This window comes from Hibiscus syriacus, unplaced genomic scaffold (genome assembly GCF_006381635.1).
Source record: "Hibiscus syriacus cultivar Baekdansim isolate YM2019G1 unplaced genomic scaffold, ASM638163v2 tig00110213_pilon, whole genome shotgun sequence".
Lineage (NCBI taxonomy): Eukaryota > Viridiplantae > Streptophyta > Magnoliopsida > Malvales > Malvaceae > Hibiscus > Hibiscus syriacus.
In genome coordinates, this window is record NW_024062630.1 from 1,936,312 (window position 1) to 1,955,901 (window position 19,590).

Genomic DNA, 19,590 nt, shown 5'->3' on the forward strand with positions numbered 1-19,590 from the left:
ACGGATGTTGCCAATCCATGTGGTAAAAGATTGAACATATTGTAGTGGGGGATTTAAACTGGAAAAAGAAAAGGTAAATACAGGCGCATTGCATTCTAAAACTGGAATAGGGAAAGGACAGCTTGAATGGGCCATATCATGTTTAGGGATGGGCATCTAACCCGAACCGACGGGTTTCGACCTGATCCGACCTGATCGGATCGGATTTTTTAAAAAAATAGGGTTCGGGTCGGTTTTTTTATTTGATGTTCGGGTCGGGTTCGGGTTTAGTGTGAAAAAAATCGACCCGACCCGACCCGGAAAAAATATATAATTTTACCATATATATTTAGAATAATTACAATAATACCCCTCCATATATTATTTTTTTAATTTAGTCACTGTTTTTTTGAATAAAAATATTTTTTATTATTTCGGGTCGGGTTGGTCGGGTTTTTTAAATTATCTATCGGGTCGGGTGAAAAATTAATTTCGTCGGGCCGGGTCACGAGTGGAGGTCCCCTTCTTCTCGGGTCGGGTCGGGTGGACCAAAAACCTGACCTAACCCGACCCATGCCCATCCCTAATCATGTTCCTAAGAAGACGAGGATAGAAAGGGTGAGTGTTGTTTTATTTATAAGTCTTGAGTTCGAACAGTTGTGTCTATAGGATATGCGTGCATTATCAATGATTAATAAAGACTTTAAATAGATATTATCTTGTAATCATATGAAATTATTCAAAAAATAAATAAAAGTCAAGGAGGCGATTTTTCCTATCCATCATCGAAGTACACAAACTAACCACTTAAGAATAAAAAATAAACAAACAATGATAAAAATATATACAAGCAAACATTATTTTAAGGGTCTCGTTGATAAAGTGACATTATAACACCTAAATCATGAGATATCTTTGATGATTATGAACATCTATTAATACTCATGAAAAATTAATTAATTAAATATACATATATATTTATATATAACTCAAATTATAGAGAAATGAGAGAGAAAAAGAAGAAGAAAAGAAGAAAAATAACTATAGAGAATTATCTCTACAATGAAAACATAAAATATAAAAAAGAGAGAGAAAATGACTTAAAAACTTTAAAATTAAATCATTATGATAAATTATATAAAATATTAAGTTAATAAAGAATTCAATGTAATTAAATAATTAAAACATGATACAAACAAATTATCAATATATACATAAATTAAATTATTAGCATAACATTTTTATAAATATATAATATTTTAATTATGAAAAGATAAAATATCATAAATGATAAAATCTTTTGATTTTCTTTTCTTTTCGTCGCTAAAGGTCTCAGATCTATAAGAGTGTTTGAGTGTTTATTGTCAAATGATTGAAAGTCATTCGAGTAAATATTATCTTTTCTAGACTAATTAAAAAAATTAGCTCATGGCCTAAAAAGTTCGGCTTCTCACCAGCTATGGCCTTCAAATTTATTTCAGTTTCAATCAATGCGTGGTCACAAATGTGACTGAATTTATTACCATGTACCGGCCAAATGGCCCGGGCGACAAATACAATAACGAAGCATTGACAGATACATGAAATTTCAAAACAATTCCGAAGTCTGAACCCGACGGAAATGGTTTACATTTGATGCACTGATCGTTTTTAATATGATTCGTCGTTTGTGTATAGAAGAACGTCGGAACATCAAATATAGATTCGAGACTTACTGGCTGCATTGGTGCAGTATGAATCGAGCTTTTTCCAGAATGAGACTCCATAAATCCTTCATATGACGCTCTTCCGTTAGAGTTGCTCCGACAACACATCGAATGGCGTAAATTCCAGCCACCACTCCTTGTGTTAGGAAAGCTCGACCACTAGAATTTATGGCGTCCAGCAATTTGCGGTTTAATTCGTTGCCGTCTAGCCCATGCTTTGGCTTAAGCCTGAAGAAAACCAGTACGATCCTCCTCGGAACTACGATCTCGAACCTTTCATCTTCGGTTATGAGTGCCTCGAATTGCTTAGCCAGTTCTACATCGGAGCGAATGTGGTGCATGAGATTTTCCACACCATGCCGGCGGATTACAATCCAAAGCTTCAGTGCTCGAAACCGTCTGCTCAAAGTGACCTGCCAATCTTTGTAGTCCACCACAACGTTCGATTTAGTTGGATTGTTTTCTAGATATTCTGGATTATAAGACAATGAATCGATTAAGAAATGCGGTTCCTTGAGCCACAAGCAACAGCAATCCATGTTGGTGAGAAACCATTTATGTGGATTCATGCTAAGAGACGATGCGAGTTCGACTCCGTCAAGGAAATGCCGGAACTCGGGGCAAATGCAAGCACTTCCCGCGTGAGCTGCGTCAATGTGAAGCCAAAGCTTGTATTCATTGGCAACTTGGCCTAATTCCGCAATAGGATCAACAGCTCCGCAGGCTGTTGTCCCAACCGTTGCACATATGTACAACGGCACCAAGCCTGACTGGATATCATCTTCGATAGCCGAGCGAAGTAGTTCGGGTGACATAGCAAACTTGGTGGCGAAAGATGTTTGAAGGAACCGGAAATTCGACGGGGGAATTCCGACTAATTTTGCAGCCTTTTGGAAAGTAAAATGAGTTTGATCCGATGCATAAACCACGAACTTGGTTATTTTCTCCCAATCACCTCCAAGTTCTTTCAAGGCCTTGTCTCGAGCAGCAGCCAAAGTGCAAACCACAGCCTCACAGGTAGTGCCATGAATGACACCACCACCTGTTCCGGAGAACAAAAACGAAGACGGCAACCTTAGCATTTTGCCCATCCAATCGAGGACGATGGATTCGAGTTCCGTAGCAGCCGGAGACGAAAACCAGGTGAAACCAACAACATTAAAAGCAGAGCAAAGCATCTCTCCAAGGAATCCAGCAGTGCTAGAACTTGCCTGATAGTAGGCAAAGAAACTAGGACTTTGCCAATGAGTAAGACCTGGTAAAATGCTTTCACTCACATCGTTGAGTACTTCATCGAGTGAGTCAGGGCTATACGGAGCTGAATCGGGTAACACGGACGACAAGTAGCCAGGCTCGACTCTGCTTTGAACCGGGTATTTCTCGATGTTTTTGTAGTAGTCGGCAATGAAATCAATCACAGCTTTCGACTCATCTCTGAATCTCACAATGTCTAGGGGAAGAAGGTTTTTTTCTGAGGTTTTACTCATTTTCAAAGAAGTTGAAAATTTCTGTTGTTTGCAGTTTGAATGCCGATCCAGATTGCACGTGTTTATATAAAAAAACACGGGGTGCATGGAACGAGTTGGTTTGATTTAAACCATTGGAGATCGATTTTAACAACTAAAGTTAAATGCAAATATCGTTTCGTGTCTAGTATTAGTAAATTAATTTTTTTTAACAGTACGATGGGATTACGAGATAATATATGTTTAAAGTTTTTCTAATTAATTGACAACGTAGACATGTTTTACAGACACAATTGTTTAACTCATTACCTCTGGAATAGGGATTGTCAAAATATCCAAACTCAATAGGTCCCTACCGACCTGATCCTATAGGGATGATTTAAAAAAAAATTAAGGGTTCGGGATAGGTTATATAGTATATAACTTTCGAGCGGGGCGGGTTTAAAGTGAAAAAAATTGACCCGACCCGATCCGGTATAAATTATTAATTTATCCTTTCAAATATCTTATGAATTTTTATTTTTGTATTGCTAAATATATTCATTAATTATTAAAAATATAAAAGTTATTATAAAATATATTATTTTAACCTTTTAAAATATTACAAATAATTATAAATATATTATTATAAAATACATTATTTTTATTATTTTAAAATATTAATATATTCAGATCAGGTTAGGATCGGAGTTGAGATTTATCCTAAAAATCTTGGTGGGATCAGGATGGTTAGAGGTGGAGTCAAGGCTGGACATGATTGATTATAAGGAATATATTTTTGGGTCAGGGTCAGGACGACCAAAAAAGCGGCCCAACCTGTCCCGTGCCATCCCTATCAGGTAAGAACAATATTCTTTTTTACTACTTAAGCTACTTGATGATTAATTATGTTAAAATAATTTTTCATATTTAAACTTTCTAAAGTTACACAAGTGATGATTAATTATGTTAAAATAATTTTCGATTGTTAAACTTTCTAAAATTACAAAATATATATTAAATTTTTTATTTTGTTACAAAATGGATATCATAATATCATTTATCATGGATTAGCGATAATGGAATGATGTGACATATTAAACTAATATATAATATTTGATTTTGATTTTCTACTTATAACCAAAATTTTATTTTAATATTTTTAAGTAATAATTTTTAAAACTAAAGCATATTAATATTTTTAAATATATGAAAGTTTATAATTTATTTTTAAAATTATAAAAATATTTTTAATATTTTTGAGTTATAACTTTTGTATATTTTATAATTTTAAATATATATTTTTGAATTTTTTTAAAAATATTAAAAAGTATCAAAATAAAATTTTAGTTATAATTAAGAGACTAAATAAAGTATTATTTATTAATATAATATATCATGTAATCCATTTAAAAATAATTAAGAATAATTAATGTATAATATTAATTTTATATCAAAATTAACATTTTAATACTTATTTGAAAATTTTAATAGTTAGTCACAAAATTATATCAATATACTATAATAACTATTTATATATTTTTACCTATTTTCTTATGTAGAAAATTCTTGGATAGACGGTTTTTTAAAAAGATATATAGTCTAGAGTGATTATAAATATTATATGTTAATATAACAATCAATGCATAATATAAAGTACTTTATCGTTAATATAATGGAAGCACCTGTTTTTTTGTGGGTAAGATTGTAATCACTAATTTTATTCTAAAAAAATCAAATATATATATATATATATATATATATATATTTAAAAAAATCCAGTCCATTAAATTACAAAAATATCAACCTCTATCAAATATTGAGGATATTTTGCTAACCCTAATTTTAGGGTTAGTCGCCGCCTAACAATAGATGTCACTCTGATATATAAAAATATTTTTAAAAGATAAACATTTAAAAATTATGAAATATATCAATAAATTATGTACCGAGCCAAAATTAAATATTGACAGGAGCCGAAATATCGAACTATTTAAAAAAATATAAAAACTTATCATGTATTTAAACTCAAAATTCAACACGGACCCGGATCCGAGTCCGAAGTGTCACATTGACTTTAAAAAACCTTTACTTGTATAAAATAGTGAGTAATTTAAAATTTATTATTACATATAACCTATTCAAAACATTTATCGAACTATTCAGAGCTTATACAATATATTATCTTGAATACATGCCAACTAGAAACTTATGTATTAAAATACATATTATTCACCTTTCTTCTGACCTGACCTTTGGTAAGAATAACTGACATGTCTTGCTCCACATTGCTCTTTACTCTTCTCACTTTGGTAACCTACGTGTGAAACAATCACACGCTAAGTCGATGACTTAGTGAGGCAATAAACATAAAATATAAACTATAGCTTGTAATCATGTATGAACCATTACTACTATCACTTATACCCTTATTCATGTAACAAATCCCTATAACACATATGCAATATATATATCATTACATATAAAAACATATACACACATATATTCCTCACTCATCATTTCTATCGTTAGCCTTATTTCACTATCCATATTACTATCATTTATATGTGTTGATCATATCTTCTTGAACTTAACCTTGTTAACCAACATATGCTTCGTGTAACCAAACAATACACATATCATCATATGACTCGTGCAATACACATATCAACATATATCACAAAAGCATATTTTTCACATGTAATATATTTTATTGTTATATCTTTGTCTAGCCCATGTACATTTCTGAAAACTATAGATATGTGAGTTTATAGAGGTTGTGCACTAATGTTGTCACCACAGCTCGTATAAATGCACCAAAGTGCCACGTATAATTGCACCGTAGTGCCGCGTAGAAATGCACCGAAGTGCCGCGTAGAAATGCACCGAAGTGCCATATAAGGTTGTCCCTAAGGACCACATATCATTCCTTAAGAATCATATACATATGCCAAGGATCAAGTATGTGTCTCAAAAGACCTCACACATGTTCCGAAGAATACATATATGTCCCGAAGGACCGCGTAGACCCTTGACTCTTGGCATGCCAACTGTACCTCTAGCTCTCATGACACATAACATGGGCATTAATCTTTATGTTATCACACATTCACATATACACATAGTCTTTTTATTACATTTTTATAAGATCACACGTAGTCAAGTAGTTCATTTCCATATAAATCACACATACACGTAGATCACTTGCACGTAGAACATCTTTATATAATCATATGATTCACTTTCACTTATCACATATACTTTTTCTTTCATATATCTCATGGCATATATCACATGGCTCTTTATTTCATTCTCATATGATCACATAATCATGTAGTTCCCTTCTCCTATCACTTTGCATGGTTTTACATAAACATATATCATACCTTATTCATATCCGCAAATACATGTAAGCCCATATTTTCTTATCTTATAACTTACGTTACATATGCATGTAATCTTATGACTTATTGTTAAATAACTCAAATAACATTGTATTATTACATACTTTGTTCCATAGCCATATATTTACATACCTTATACTTACCTAGTTTACTCTATTTCACACATAGTCACATAATCACGTAATTTACTTACACATAGATCATTTTCATACCTAAATCATATAACACTCAATTCTTCCTCATAAAGTTATATTTTATATTCATATAATATCATATTATCCTATAAGTAAATACTTATCTTATGGTTTGGTATCATCATTTATACTCAATTCCCTTCACTAATATATTATTCTCATATTACTCTATAGTCTAATCTTATTTAACTCATCATCTCTTTCTCATATAGTCATATAAATCTATTGTATTGATTCTTATAATTGATCACGTATACTATTAACATGTATGGTCACCTATCATATAACCTATTTCACCTTCCCATGAAATCATATAGACCATTCATATTAATTCCTATACTTATCACAATACATGTATTCACACAATCATTTAACACATATTGTAATATATATCACATATACCCAAATCAAACATATGCCTATGATCATAAATTAATGCATTCTAATATAGGAAATAGACTCGTCGTAAGTCTTATTTCCATTAAACATCATAACTAACTTGTATGCACTCACCTGAGTCTCACTAAGTTCCAATCCACTTTTATGCTTTCATCTCTTTCGATTGAATCTTGATTTGATAATCGTTATGGGACTTGTTCGTGCTCGATATCTATATGATCATACATTGATACATATCAGTATCCAATTGATATACTCCAATCTATCATTTCGTAGACCAAAAGAAAGGTATAATTATATTTCCCTTGAAGTGCATCGATGCATTCCTTATGCATCGATGCATAAATTGCATTCGATATTTCCATTTTTAAGAGTGCATCGATGCACTTCCTGTGCATCGATACACACTGAACAATTTCTGGAAATTTACCCTTGATGCACCTTGAATGTGCATCGATGCACATAGCCCAGAAATCCAATTTATGCCCGAAAATCCCCTCTTTTCAACTTAATTACTTCATATATCAATCCATTTCGTATTCTTAACTTACTTACTCCTATTCAAACTCATTTATCTCGTCTTGAACCTTAATATTCTCTCCTCTTTATTAACTTCAAGAATTATACCAGATTTCCAACATGTTTCAAAAATCATTTTATCACTTAATATCTCTTAATTTAACCATTGACAAGTCAAATTTATCTTCCAATTTGAGTAATGAACTCTATTTCAAGATTTTACCCAAGAACCCCAAATATTTAATCCCTCCTAACTCCATCATACTTTGATTTTAAGATAACTTAAGCTTTTCTTAAGCTTAGTTATCATCTAATAATCAAAACATAACTTTAAAATCAACAATTAATCCATAAACAAAAAAACTCACCTTTGAGCTTGGAGATACGGGAGGAGGAAGAAGAAGAAAGAAAACTTTGGATAATTCTCCTTTTCCACGTGGTTCCTTATCTTATAAAAGAAATATAAAAATCTTACTTGTCAATTGACCATTTTACCCTTTAATTCATTCATAATTACTAAATAACCTTCATCATATTTCCAATAAATCATTGAACTATTCAATTATCATACTTTAATCACCAATTTCTAAAACTTTACAATTTGGTCACTAACCCGGTATTAAGGATGTTACAACATGACTAACGGTTATCGTCGTAGCATGTCACACCAAAATGAAATTGTTTTAGTGCGATTGTTCAGATGCTTAAAACGACATCGTTTTAGACACTAAACTTTAGGGGTGTATTGATTTTGCCACTAAACTTTTAAACAATTCACATTTCGAAACTGCTCTTTTAAAACGACATAGTTTTTGACCTTCGTCAACTACTAATCATCACATGTCACCTATCGTATTTCGTGACGGAAATGATACCAAAATGCTCGCATTTCACTCCTCGTTATTCTTATATGATTAGTTTTCCACGAAATCCACTCAAAATCGACAAAATTAAACAAAAAAATATGCATTTTTTATATTCTTGGAGACTTTCTTAGATTTATGGGATGTGTGGTGTTTGTTCGAAAATTTGAACGATGAAAACCATTATTTTGAGAAGACGAATAACATACCTCAAAACTAACCTTATGAGATGATCATTGAAAGAGATCGGAGTATTAATTTATCTAACTTCTAAATGAATTTTCATCAATTTTAAGTGTGTTTCGTAGAAAACCAATCGTAAGAGAAAAAAGAGGAGTAAAATACGAACGTTTTGATACCAATCTTGTCGCAAAAATATGATAGGAGACAGGCGGTGCTTGGTTGACGACGACAACGACCATAAATTGCAATGCTAAAAAAATTGTTTAAAAGTTTAGTGACAAAATCGATACACCCTTAAAGTTTAGTGTTTAAAACAACATCGTTTTAGGCATAAAAACATCAACACCAAAATGGCGTCATTTTGGCGTTGCAAATCACGTCAGCAACTATTAGTCATGCCATTATCTTGTTGTTGACTTAATGGTGAGTGGTATAATTGAATGCAAAACTAAAATTCAGTGTTATAATTGGTGAAATTAAAAATTTAGTGATATAAACGAGTCAACAAACAAAGTTCAGTTGTATATGAAGTAGTTTTTTCATTTAGTTTTTCTAAGGTTTTTCTATGTTTTCATTCCATGGTGGATGTTTCATATCAGTGGCGGATCCAGAAATTTATAAATGGGGTCCAAAATTTTAATTTTCTTTTCTTAAAATAATGGGGTGCAAAAATTTTTATTTTTTCTATTTTCTTTAATATATTATACTAAATTTCACTTTTTTCCTAAATAATGAGGATGAACTTGACCCCTAAGGGGCTTAGTGCATCCGCCCTTGTTTCATATATTGAACTTGAAATTTAAATTAAAGTTTTTTGTTTAAAATTATAACGTGCCTTGCAAATTATTATTACTATACCTAAAACTTAATATTTATATTTTATAAGCTAACAGAAAATAATAAATCAGGATGAATTTCATTTGAAAAATTATCGAATTTCGAATTATATTTATGAATTAATTTTTTAAACTCAAAATAAAATATTTGTTGATAAGGAGAGGTGATAGATGTTTAAAAGTGCGAGGCGTATAAAAGCTTAAATGCATGAATGAAGTAAGAATTTGAGAAGAAATAAATAAATAAATCACGATAATTCACTGCAAAGTCTATCTCTATCCAAGAAGAGTGGGTGAGCATTTATTTCTGTAATAACAAATAATGGAGCTTACATGCCATTTTTCTAGGAACATCTTAAAACGGAGCTCTCGCCGTTTCAAAAGTAATCACGGACGCACCTACGTCATTAAAAGATAATTTAATCACAAAAATATAGGATTAGGGTTTAATTTCACTAATTTCAAAATTATCATGTCTTAAAAAGTAATTAAATAAAAAAAATTAAAGACAAGACTTAATTTCATTTAACTTTTAAAACTTATAATATCTTAAAAAATAATTACCTATAAAATTTTTGGAGGGTCAAAGCTTAATTTTAATGGTTTCAAAACTTTTAAGGGCTTAAAATACAATTAAACCATAAAAATTAGAGTGGTTCATGTCCCCTTCCGCTCCCACATGGTTCCGCCGATGTTTGGCATGATTCGAAATAAATAAATTTTCTCTATTTTCATTAAAAAATACGAGGACAAAAAAAATAAAAACGAGTATTTATAATAATTATCTCTATGCTCTTTATTTATTTGATAAAATAAAAATTAATATATAAAGTAAGACATAAAATTAATTATCTCTAAATAGATATAAAAAAATTATACTTACATTGTACGAATCAACAGCTATTAGTTATAGACACATTTCTAATTTGCAAAGGACCATATTAAAAAACTTGGAACAAATTCTTTAGAAAAAAATTCATTTACATATGGTTAGAAATTTATAGAGTAAAAAAAATCAACACGAGAGATGAAAATAAACACGTATATATCCTGAGAAACAGTAAATATGTCATTACCTTTGTTCACTATATTTGTTTTTATCTTATATATCCATTTTATAAATCAAATCTAAATTCATTGTTGACAGGATCATAATCTCTAAATTAACAAAATTACGAAGATAATTTTATAAAGTTTATTAATTTATAAATTAGTATAATGTACTTAATGAGAGATCACAATAATAATAAGAAATGTTGTTTTTTTAATGTTATAAATTCGAGCAGCTGCATCTACGTAATATATATATATATATTTGTAGGCAATTGATTAAGATCATTATGCATAGATTATCTAAAAGTTTGAATCTTCTTGTTAGTCATTGAAACGGCATCTCCTTTTAACAATTTAAGGGGTCGTCATAATAAATAATTTAGGTTGAAATTAATTATTTGTACCAAAGTTGAATTTATTGTTCTCAGTCGCTGCCAACTTTCTATACCAGCGTCAATCCAACTTTTATTGCTATAAATGAAGGAACCAAAAATGGTTCTTCTATATATATTAGAATTGGGGTGTACTTTGAAAATGTAGGAGTCAATTCGGGAAGAATAAATAAGAAAGATAGAATTTTTAATTAATAATAATTATTAATTTTATTAAATAGAAGAAATATAATAAAATTATAAGAATTTACAAAATTCAAGATAGAATTAATATTTTTTTCCTAAAATCATCTACTAACTAACATTTAAAGAATAAAATTAGATCATACACTAAGAGAGTTTAAAATTATGAACATTTATAAATTTTAATGATATAATCAATGAATTTCATGTTTTATTCACGTAAATTATGTATGCTAAATTTTAGATAGATTATAAATATGTAATTATTAATTTTATATAAAATTAAATATGAATTTTAACTTAATGTACAATATAATAAAAATCATTTAATTTGATGTAATTGTACGTATAAAACCATTACTTAAAAGGATTATTGGGGTTTAGCCTTGTTTGTCATAGAATGGTCCCATTCATAATTAAATTAATAGAGGAACCATTGTATGCCAATTATATATCAATATGGTCCATTAGGGCTTTCAATTGCATGCTCCTTTGAGCTACCAACCAACCAACCCTGAGTGTAACCTTCCTCCTTGATTGCCATAATTTCTTTCAAGAGAAAATAAATTTGAAAGAAAATAAATTAGCTGCTGATATGACAGTGAATTTATAATCCTTTTTGAACTAAGTTTTTGAGTTGTTCACTTAGTTTGAAACTAGGCATAAAGACATGATTACCCCCACATTTGCATAACCGGTTACTTTGTATTTTTTTTTTCTTTTTTAATATTTTACCATCCAACGTATAAATTTATCCAAACATACTTTGTTGAATGAAAACCGTTAGTTAAATAAAGATCAATACATGTTGACGTAACATTTTCACATGTGATCAAGCGATCATGACGTGGCATATGTCACGTCATCTAAAGTGATGACGTAACACATGTCATGTCAATAAGTGAAGTCATGTGAAAATGTTACGTCATCCAAATGAAAATATACAAAAATATCACGTCAATAACATGTGTTGACTATTGATTAACTAACAGTTTCCGTTCAACATAAATTATTTTGACAAAAATTTAAAACGTTAAGAGATAAAATACTCTAAAAAATAATCATTTATGCAAATATCATAAGGTAATGGTATCAATGTACCTTGAAATTAATATGTCAAATCTTTTAGATTTAATTATAGTTAAATGGTCAGATTTTCTTGTAAACTCAGGCCAACCTCCAAGTCTTGTGGTAGTTGAAATATGCTCGAAATATGGGTCAATTCCTCAAAGTTGGAGGCTGAAGTGGATTAAGTCGAGATGGATGTCGGTTATTAGGTGGATAGAAAGTGTGAAAGTAAAATTTAGAGTTTGACAATTTTATTGATGGAGAAAATAATTTTACCATTACTTGTGGTAGAAAAAGAGCCCAACTCTTATAGAAGAGTTTCATTTATGAATGTGAATTAATATGGAAACTTTTAAAATTCACATTCCATCAATTAATATTATAACTCTTAATATTAGTATGAGTTAATTGCATCATATATCCCCAAACTATAATCCTCATTTTAAATTAGTCCTTAAATTTTTGAATATTTCAATTTTATCTATGAACTATGACTCATTTTAAATTAGTCCTTAAACTTTTGAACATTCTAATTTCATCCCTACAACTATGACGCTCTTTCCGAAATGGTCCCCAAACTTTTGAATCTTCCAATTTCATCCGGAAGTCATCCAACTATGTAATAAGTTTCAACCATAGTTTAACCTAAATTTTTTTAAAGGTATAACTTGGCCTAACAATTTTATTAACAAGGGATGCGATTAGTAAATACATATAATTTGGGATAAAATTGAAATGCTTAAAAAGTTTAGGGACTAATTTTGAATGAAGATCATAGTTTGGAATGCTTTCGTCAACCACAATTATCGAAGAAAATTGATTTCGTTTGTGATAACTCATTTGATTTGATTTACGAAGTAATTTCACTTAAACTCGGACTACTCTAATACTCTTATTTGAGTCTCGAATGATGTTAATTGTTACGTGCCTTGGATGTTTCATGTCTCTAGTCTTTGTTTAATCTGTATGCATTACTTATATCATATTGCACTATTGAGCAGTCGTGTATTGCTAAGTTTTGTAAATCCAATGTCTGAACTATTTTGATTCGTGCATTCTACTATTAATCCAACTTAATTTAGTCAACTTAAAAAAGAAATTTACGATGTTAATCTTGGATTTCCTTTTGGTCTTAAGTATCAGTTAAATCTTTCATGTCAACCATGGGCCATTTCTCTCCTTTAGTTTTCCTTTTGCCCATTTCTCTCTTATTGACTAATTGATAATAAGATGGAAATAGCAATGGCCCAACCTTTTTTTATATTATTGTTATGAAAATGTGTTCTACTTTTCTATGTTTGGCCACTTTCCATGTGAGAAAACACCAAAAGAAGGAACCATAATAATATGAAACTAAAGTAAAAGAGAAATCAGGTACATGAATAACTCACTTTACACTTCAAAGCTTTGTTTAAATGGGTTGTATAATTTTTTTAAATAAATTTATAATTATTTTATATCTTCTATACAATATTTAAATTAATCATTAATTTTTTCAATTTTAATAAAATTTATTACATTTAAACATACTTAAATTTTAAAACTTTTGCACACTCTGTAATAGAATTCAACATATATGGTGTTGTTTTAATATTTTTTTTTTAAAAGTATGTTTGTTTTTCGTCTGGATTGAGATAACTGGTGGCATAATTGCAGTTCTTATTATCTCATGCTTTCGAACTAGTAATAGTTGTAGGGAATGTGGGGCTTGGGCTTATTCCTTATCCCATCCCCGTCTTTTCTCTTTCAATAATTGATAAAGAAAAGGCTTAATACCCTTTTAGTGCCTGAACTATACCTCAAAATATGATTTGGAGTCTAAAGAATTTTTTGCTAAAAATAGGTACCTAACGTTTTCTCCGTTACACTTTTAGGTGCCTACTGTTATATTTTTAAAATTTTAAAATTTTAAATAATAAACCTCCTGCGTTGTCCCTCTCCCTCCCATCCCCCACCTCCGACGGTGAAGGATCACCACCTGTCAGGTTTTGTTTGGAGTAGGACGAGGAACTCAACGGTGACGGCCATGTAACGTACGGACGACTGTAGCCATCGAAATCGCCGAAAAATAGTAACGAAAAAATCTAGAAATCTGAGGACCCTTCGCGACGTTTTTCACGATGGGTGAGGAACTGAGTTTTGATCGCCACGGCGAAACGGTTAAGATGGTGTCAACGGTGGTCGATCGTCGGCAGAAGATGTAAAATTTGGAGGTTTTTTGTTTTTTAATTATAATATTAAGTTTTTTAAATAAAATAATTTTTGAAATTTTATATGTGTGACATGTGTTTGATAACGATCAAATTTAACGTCCGTTACGGTCTTGACACCTAAAAGTTTAACGTTTGAAACATTAGACATCTATTTTTAGTAAAAAATTCTTTAGACACCCAATCATAATTTGATATATAATTTAGGCACTAAGAAGTGTATTAAGCCTAAAAAAATTCCCTTTCTTTCAAAAATATATTTTTCATCATTAATATAGGCATGACAATTTTATAAAAAATAGATATGATAAAATAATTTTAAATTCAATTTGGATTTCATTTGATTTAAAAAAAACATTTCACTACAAGCGAAATTAAGGTTTAAATTATTTTCATTTGATTAACATCATTATAATCATAATATACTGGAAGTTATAGATTTAAACATATTTAAAAACGTAATCATTTCTAATTTAAGATTTTATTAAAAAAAAAACTTTCTTTTAAACGTTGAGTGATATGCATCAAACTACTGTTTGATTAGTTGCTTTAAAGAAAGAAAAAGAAGTTTCCAAGTTGCTAAAAATAAGGGTTTGATCGCCAATTTATCAATCAAGAGATATCAATAATTTAAAAGAAGGATATTAAATACTAATGTAAAATTCAATTTAAAAGAAAACCTTAATTGAACACAAAACAAAAACAAAATATTATTTAAAAGAAAAATGTAATAATAATGATTAAAAGGAAGTGGGCGAACAACCGCAGTGCACTGTTGTTTTCAATTACTGTAAAGCAATGGAGAGCCTTTGAAGCAGCTGCATTATTATCGTGAAATGGAGAATGCAGATGGAGGGACCAGAGAACCTAAGAAAAGATTAGGGCAGAGAACAAAACAAAAGCATTATCATCCTCTTGTCTGACATTATCTTTTTTTCATCTCTTTCACAAATGAATTTTACATTTATTTATGAATTATTATTATATTAACTGATAAAAAGTTATTGTAGATGGATGGAATAATTATTTTTATTTATTTTGATAGTTATATTTGATTATTAAAATTTTATTTTGTTTGATAAAAAGTTTTGAAACACCAAATTACAAAAGATTTGATGCTCATTTAGATCCAATGAACTTTCTTGGTAGACAACGATCGACTTAGACTTAGAGAGGTGGTTGAAAATAATTGTCATCTCTTAAATTTTAAAATTTTTATTTTAATTGAGCATTTGTATTTATCTCTTTTAAAATATTATAAATTCATTTTCTAGTATAAAATTATATGTTCGTCCTAATAAATGTGAAGCTAATAATTATATCTAATTTTAGAATTGAAAAGTCTTAGTCCTTTTTTTTTATTTCTTTTTTGTGTTTTGAATCATTATGTCTTGGTAGATTTATTGAGGTAAATTTTAAAATTAAGGTCGGATAATAACAAACTAATATCTCAACATGTTCCATAAACACATGCCTCGACTCTAAAAGTAAAATAAAAATATTTTTAGTCTCTTTCTTTGTTATAAATTATAAATCTAATCTTAATTTTATAGAGAGAGAGGAAAAAACAAGACTCTAGAGGAAAGAAGAAGAGTGTTTTTAATAAATCTAAAACCCATGATTTAAGAAAATCAAAGGAATAAAGATAAATAATTTAATTAATCGATAAAATATATTTTATCATAAATTATTCAAATCTTTCAACGATATTATAGTAATGATTTTACAGCTAGTGTGGCAATCGTGTAAAATCAACTAAATACAAACATACCTAAGTACTTTGCTTACTTTCATTTTAGGCATTTTAAAACGTATCATACCAATCATTTAACTTTAGACTAATTTGATATTATTTTTAGAAAATAATGTTAAAAATGCAATAAAAAGGTAATTTTAAAAGTGGTTTTGAAAAATGAAATTTAAAGTTTAACTGTTTTAGATTGTAGTTAAAAAAATATTTTTGAAAAAAATAAAATGTTCATTTTAGGCATTATATTGTAAATTAAGAATATAATATTTGAACTCTATTTACACTTATTCATAAAAATTTTGAAATATATTTAAAATAAAATTATTGCACACACAACATAAATATTATTAAAAACTACATTATTTTGTATTCAATGAAAATATTTAAAATTAAATAATTTGAATATTAAAAATAATAAATAATTATACTTGTGTGTGAATTAATTTTAAAATTAATTAAAATTAAATAATTGAAGACAAAAATATAATTTCACCTCAAAAAGTGATTTTTCACAACAAAAGCTATAAATTTCAACTTTTGAGGTTGAGTTAAAATTCATTTTTCTAACCATGATTTTAAATCAAATTTTAAATATTTATAGAAAGTCACTTTTCCTTTGCTAAAAGCGTTCCTAAACTGGAGCTTACTAATATCAATTATGCACGCTTTCGTCCAATCATTCATCATAACATTTGTATTACATACACATGCATATTTCAACTTATTATCATATATTGAGGAAGGATTGTTAAATTTTATCGCTTATACAAAGATAAAATATGAAAATCGAGACTATAAAACATGTCATCTAGACTTCTTACATATAAGGGTCATATTATTCTTTATGAATCTAAATGACTCTTTATCAGATGCAACTTTCTATACATTCTTGGTAATATGTTGGATTAAATTTATTAAACTATTTTGAATTAAGACCAACTTGATAGAATATATTAGTTTTAGGGACTAAAACTATTACTATTCTAAATTGTGTTACTATTTTATCTTATATTTAACAATAAATGATATTTTTATTGAGTAACTAAATTATAACTTTTTTAAAAAAAATACCTACTTGTAACTGAACTAATGATTGAATGACTTGAGATGTATTTACCCTATAAATAACCAAATTAAGAAGGGGAAAAAGTTATAGCATTATCAGAATAGCAGCAGATTATTCTTTCTTTTTAAGTTATAACTAACTGAGCGAGTTTTTGCAGCAAAAAAGTGTATTCTTTTGGTCTCTGCCACCAACTCGACTTCTTAAACTCCCAAATTTCAATCTTCTCCTGACAAGCTTTGATTTTTGCATTTTGGGTGCTTATTTTCTTTTCTGTTTTTCATGTCATTATCTGAATGCGGTTCCCAATGTTTTTAATGCAAATTTTCTTCTAACCATATGGTATTTTCCTGTTTCAGACTTTCTGTATTTGCATGATTGATTTTGCTTTGGAAGAAGTTGCAAACCAAAAAATGGCAGTAGAACTTTGCTCAGACAACTCTGGTATGAGTCCCAGGATTTCATTTTCTCTTGATCTTTGTCATTTCGATGAAGTTCCTGTCGATCGACGTCCTCTCAGATCATCAAAACCTTCGTCCTTGAATTCGAGCATCGATTTCGATTTCTGCGTCGGCGAAAGCATCGAACAGCAACAACCCTCGTCATCAGCCGATGAACTTTTCTCAGACGGTAAAATCCTTCCTACTTGCATCAAGAAGAACAACGTCCCCTCCAAACAAACCGACCACCAGTCTTCGCTTCCGCCGTTGCCGCCACCGCCTCACGATGAAGTTAATATCAATTCCACGAAAGGGAGCCGAAACGAAGATGAGCAGAAGCAAAGTAGTTCAAAGTCGTCGTCATTCTGGGGTTTCAAAAGGAGTAGAAGCTTCTCTTGTGGAAGTGGTTATGGCAGAAGCTTATGCCCTTTACCACTTCTGTCAAGAAGCAATTCAACCGGCTCGACACCAAACCCTAAACAGTCTTCTAATAACCCTAAGCAGATTAATCCACATAAACATACTTCAACAAACTATCAAAAGCCTCCATTGAAGAAGAGTAGTGGTGCTTATAAACCTTATGGCAACAACGGTGTTCATGTTAACCCTGTGATTCTCAATGTTCCTTCTGCAAATTTGTTTGGGTTGGGTTCAATCTTCTTCAATGGGAAAGCTAAGAATCACCAGTGCAAGAGGAAATGATTAATATTTGGGTTTGTTGAGATAATTAACCATTTGAGAATGGTGTTAACTTAAAGAAGACTAAAGAAGCTTATTCGAAATGTCAATGGATGGAAGGGCCCATGGGTCATGGAAACCTGCTTTGGGAAAACAAGATGACAGGTACCAGTGCTTTCATGGTTGTCACATGTTGTTTTTTCAATAATTTTCTTCTCTTTTTTTCATCAACTTTTTTAATGGTGTTGTCCCCCCCCCCTTTCAAGATTTTCAAACCTCATTTTCTTCTCTTTATGGGAAGTGTAAGTTTGTTGATGACTGCTGCCTTGAAATATTTCTTGATTTTTGGTTTGAGAAATATAATATATATTTTTATGTTAGGTTTCATTAGAATTTTAGTTTTATTATATGTTAGTACAAGTTAATAATAAATTATTTTTATTAGATAATTTTTTATCCATTCACATGATTGTAATAAAATTATTTAGGCATGTTACCATCTTAATTATTTATTGAATTATTTAGGAAAGTAAGGATGATAATAGGGGTACCGAAGTAAATTTTTAACAAGGATATTGGATTGGTTTTTTATTCATTTTTTTTAGATTCTATATAATTCAAGTTTTTAATTATAAAATTTTAAGAATAATTCTAACGCAAGCTATAATAAGTGTTTTGAAAACCGGATCGGACCGGCCGGTTCAACCGAGAACCGTTGTCTAGTCCAGTTCATTCTACACCGGTTGAACCGCTACTAGTGAATCGGCCAGAACAGCTCGAACCGGACCAGTTGAAAATCAAAAAAAACCAGAAAAAAACCGCCAATTTTGTTTTTTTTTTTAAATTAAACCAAACGACGTCATTTGTTAAACGAGCCAAGTCGAACTCGAGTATTGCTGAGCTCGACTCGAACTTGAAAACTTTAAAAGTAAGCTCAACTCAACTCAAACTCACAAGCTAAAAATTATCAAGTTCAACTCAAACTCGAAATATAATATTGAAACTTTAACTCAAAAAAAATTTAGAAGCTGGATTGAAGCCTAAAATTCGAGCTTGATTGAAGTGAAATAATAGTGTACTCAATGCTCACCAAAAGGCACCATGATTTTGAATGCCAAATTACCTCTATTATTTATAGAAGTTAGTTGTGATCCTCTTCTATGTTTCTTAGCCATGTGAGATTGTTTTGTTATCATATTTTTACTCTTTAGACTTTTGGGATGCT

The 19,590-nt window shown here is 29.9% G+C and overlaps 2 protein-coding genes across 2 annotated transcripts; one reads left to right on the plus strand and one right to left on the minus strand.

Annotated features, from left to right (window-relative positions):
- Window positions 1-1,609: 1,609 nt before the first annotated feature.
- Window positions 1,610-3,235, minus strand: LOC120113919 (tyrosine decarboxylase 1-like). Its single transcript, XM_039134979.1, has one exon. The coding sequence runs from the start codon at window positions 3,170-3,172 to the stop codon at window positions 1,691-1,693; it is 1,482 nt and encodes a 493-aa protein (XP_038990910.1). The 5' UTR covers window positions 3,173-3,235; the 3' UTR covers window positions 1,610-1,690.
- A 14,425-nt stretch (window positions 3,236-17,660) lies between these two features.
- Window positions 17,661-18,389, plus strand: LOC120113714. The gene has a single exon (XM_039134772.1). It carries the CDS (start codon window positions 17,661-17,663, stop codon window positions 18,387-18,389), a length of 729 nt encoding a protein of 242 aa, XP_038990703.1.
- The last annotated feature ends 1,201 nt before the right edge of the window (window positions 18,390-19,590 follow it).